The sequence below is a fragment of the Danio aesculapii genome, chromosome 15 (assembly GCF_903798145.1).
Source record: "Danio aesculapii chromosome 15, fDanAes4.1, whole genome shotgun sequence".
NCBI lineage: Eukaryota > Metazoa > Chordata > Actinopteri > Cypriniformes > Danionidae > Danio > Danio aesculapii.
In genome coordinates, this window is record NC_079449.1 from 3,083,599 (window position 1) to 3,088,070 (window position 4,472).

Consider the following 4,472-nt stretch of genomic DNA (forward strand, 5'->3'; position numbering starts at 1 on the left):
ATGGCACAAAATGGTACAATGTATAATTTGTTGCCCTTAGTCCGGACCAAAGAACCGAACCTCAGATTAAAACGGGTGCCCTTTAACACTTTATTTTTGAAGTGGGCATTTTGTATCCAGATCTCTCAAAATGTACATTTTCCTGCCTATTTGACTACATTTCATTTACTGTAAGTGATTGCTGGTTAACAAGTGGGAAAAGTATAAAATGGCACTGACAAATAGCCTGACAGTAGCAATATGACACAAAAAACATTTTGATGGAAAGTAAAGATTAAAAAATGACAAGCAAAAAATCTATGAACTCTATATATATTTAAATACCTTACTTTCCATGTCTGGAATATAGCTTTTAAAATTCCATGATATTTAAGAAATGACTTGACCTGTGGTAGACCTGAGTTTATTATTATTATTACCTGCTTCTCACAGGAGCTCCTGGTAGTCGGGTCCAAGGGGTCTCACTGGGCTTCCCGGCCGTCCAGGATTCAGAGGACCTCCTGGGAATAAAGGGTGAGACATAACAAGATTCACACTAGAATAAATGTGTCTATTGTATTGTGAGAGAAAGCTAAAATATGTATGGTGAGATAAACAATAAAGTTACTTGCATGAATGCATGCTAGAACAAACGGGGGAAAGGAGATAGTCCACCCAAAAATGAAAATGTACTCACCATCAAGTGGTCCAAACCTCTATTCGTTTCTCTAATTTACTGAACACAAGATAGCACATAGTTGAAGACAAGTGAATTATGTTGCAGGTGAGAAAGGAGATATTGGAGATAAGGGTGACTTGGGTCTACCTGGAACTTCAGGGTCAAAGGGTGAGAGGGGCAGCAAAGGTCAGTGAAACGTCTCTAAATCTTTATCATAATTATGTACAATGAATGTCTATGATGAACATGCTTGTATATGTGCTACTCAGGTGAAAAGGGTGACCAGGGTCTGGATGGTCCTTCCGGAGAACCAGGGCCAAAAGGAGAAGATGGTCAATGCCCGCAAAGCTGTGCACCCATACCTGGACAAGATGGTGCACCTGGTCTTCCTGGACTTGTAGGTGCACGTGGGTTACCTGGTCTGAATGGAGACCTTGGACCCAAAGGGCAGAAGGGAGATCCAGGTGTGGCAGGTGGACCTGGCACTCCAGGTGACACAGGGCCAAAGGGTGACCAAGGTCCACAGGGCCTATGCAATTGCCATGATGGGGCTCCAGGAGCCCAGGGTCAAAAGGGAGACAAAGGTGATAAGGGAGATAATGGGTTGACAGGGGCACAGGGTGTGAATGGAACCACAGGCCTTAAAGGTGCCAAGGGAGACATGGGATTGACTGGCATTCCTGGACCTTGCTCACCTACAGTGCAATCTGCTTTCTCTGCCACTATTACTACCTCTTATCCTGCACCAAACCGCCCGGTTCTTTTCAAACGTGTAATCTACAACTTAAACCAGAACTATAGTCCTGATAATGGTGTATACACAGCCCCTATTAACGGAACCTACGTGTTTAGCTACAACTTACAAGTGTCTACCCGTATGCTGAAGGTTGGACTCTTCCGCAACTTTGAGGCCGTAGTGAGGACAACTACACCGGTGGAAATGAACACCGCTTCTCAGCAGGTGGTGATGGGTCTGGGTCAAGGTGATTGGGTGTGGTTGCAGGTGAAAGACAGCACCACTAATGGCATTTTTACTGGCACCGAGTCCAGCAGCACATTCAGTGGGTATCTATTGTACCCTGACAGATGTGATGACATGTTGTCAAGAGATTTCATGGAAAATGTGTTCCCCACTACAGATCTTAACTGGGCGTAGAGACCTACATCTGCATCCCACACTCTACTACTTAAACTCCTAGTCAATCTCTACTTTCTAAACCAGCACGCAAATATAGCCATTTCTTCTGGAGGCTGCCGTTCTGTAGAACTAGTTCCAAACCTAGGCAAACACACCTGAACCAGCTAATCAATGTGTTCAGGATTACTTTAAACTAACAGGCAAGTATATTAAAGCAGAGTTGGCACTAGAGTCTGAAGAATAGCATTCAGCCAGGAATATGGTTGACTAACCCCAGCTTAGACCTACACCCAAAATGTATCCGAAAAACTTAGACCCAACTTTCTGAATCTAAACTTTTATCTACTCCTTAGACATTCACATTAAACTGTTAAGGTGTAAGGTGAAAAAATCTAAACTTTCTACTTCAATGTAGACCTATATACAAGATTCCTAGTTCAAACTTATCTTCTCCCTAGATCTGCACCCTCATCCATTGGCTACATCCAAACATCTAATCTTAAAGTTTTATCTACTCCCCGGGGTGCCTTTAAACCTGCAACCTACACCCAACATTCTCCAATCTAGACCTTCACCCAAGTGTCCTAATCTAAACTTTTATCCACCCCTAAACCTGATAGGCTTGACCAAAGCTTCTAAACCTAAAATATATCTACTTTCTCCCAGTCCCTGAAGGCAGTCCTTAAATTGTTTACCTTCACCCAACAGTCCTAACCTTCAACTTCACAGACACAACGTTGACCTTCACACAACTTTACACCCCCCCCCCCCAAGGGGGTGTGCCAAAACTCTTCACCTAAACCCACATTCTAAACTTTCAACTATAGCTTAGACCTACACCCAATTTTCTCACCCAATCTTTTATCTACTTCACCCTAAGGGTTTCCCTAAAACTCTTCATCTAAACCCACATTCTAATTTTTCAACTATAGCTTAGACCAGTTTTTCCCAACCCTGTTCCTGGAGGCACACCAACAGAACATACTTTGGATGTCTCCCTTATCTCACCTATTCACTTCAGGTTTTGGAGTCTCTTCTAATGTTCTGGTGAGTTGATTCAGGTGTGTTGGATTAGGGAGAGCTTGAAAATGTGTGCTGTTGGTGGTGCCTTCAGGAACAGGGTTGGGAAACACTGGCTTAGACCAACACCCACATTTCTTACCCAATCTTTTATCTACTTCACCCTTAGGACTGTCCCCAAAACTCTTCACCTAAACCCAACATTTAATCTTTCAACTATAGCTTAGACCTACACCCAAGTTTCTTAACCCAATCTTTTATATACTTCCCCTGAGGGCTGTCCACAAAACTCTTCACCTAAACCCAACATTCTAAACTTTCAACTATAGCTTAGACCTACACCCAAGTTTCTTAACTCAATCTTGTATCTACTTACCCTGAGGCTGTCCCCAAAACTCTTCACCTAAACCCAACATTTTAAACTTCAACTATAGCTTAGACCTATGCCCATGTTTCTTCAACCAGTCTTTTATCTAACCCCACCGCGAGCGATGTGTCCAAACTCTTTACCTACACCCAAACTTACAATCAAACTTCTTACACAACCCTACACCCAGCATTAAATATGCCCCTGGTAGGTAAGTTCAGTCCCTGAGAGCCACAATCCTACAGAAATTTGCTACAAACCTAATCAAAGACACCTGAACAAGCTAATCAAGTTCTGACTGTTTTGCCGTTGCCACACTAGAGTTTGAGCAATGCAAAAATCTTCCGTACGGTGCTGCGAAAATGGGCGAGATAAAACAATATGAATATTGTTGATACAAGCAAGCGATTACTCAATATTTGAAACTTCTGTACAGAGAGGTCACGTTTTGATCTTCTATTGGTCTAACGCGATCACGTGATGTGATTTCACAGGTCTGAGTTTACCAAGCTTACGTTTCGAACACAGCGAAATGCGAGACTTGTCTCACGAGCTTGCGTTTCCATTCTCCCGCAGTCACATGCATATGAATGGAGGTCTATGGGGCAAGAAGTGCATCATGGCTTTACTTGAAAGCTTCAGACGGGTGAGTTTTTATCAAGCCTAGGGTTGCAGCTGACCAGGACCCAACTTGCCTACCTGAACTATACCCTAAATCAGTGGTTCCCAACTCTAATCCTGGGAGCCCCTTGCCCTGCACATTTTTGTTGCATTCCAAATGGATATATCACCCTCTGAATGGCGCTTTGGAGTGAAGACAATCATGGCCAAATACTGAAGGGTTATTTAAATCTGGCCATCTCAAAGAGGCCCTTTTGAATGAAGGATTTGAAGGCTGATGGACACTTCGGGCCACGATCAGGGAATTTGTTTGGTGTCAAACACTGTGTTCAATTCGAGGGCTCATCCCCATGCCTTAATGGCATTGACCACTGCCTTAAACATACATTTAAGACCTACATCCTAAACCCCATAAATGACTTTGTTGCCTAACCAGTTTCTAAAATGATTCAACCTAAACTCTTAACCTCTAATGTTTCCACAATATCTCAGATTACACATAGAATCTATTTTAAGATCACTTTGTGAAGCTTTTATGTAGGAGTCAATCTTTTGGCTGAAAGGAGCGCCTTGTCTTTCTCATGTCTGGAATGGAGATGACTGGTGTTTATTTACAGTGCATGTCTTGTAACTTGATTAGCTGTATTGTGCCGACATCAATAGCTGTA

At 42.8% G+C, this 4,472-nt stretch overlaps 1 protein-coding gene across 1 annotated transcript; it reads left to right on the forward strand.

The window, feature by feature from the left end:
* On the forward strand, positions 1-2,550 carry LOC130242021 (otolin-1-like). The gene is made up of 4 exons (XM_056474041.1): positions 1-13; positions 433-513; positions 764-844; positions 928-2,550. Exons 1-4 carry the CDS (start codon positions 1-3, stop codon positions 1,812-1,814), a joined length of 1,062 nt encoding a protein of 353 aa, XP_056330016.1. The 3' UTR covers positions 1,815-2,550.
* Positions 2,551-4,472: the final 1,922 nt, after the last annotated feature.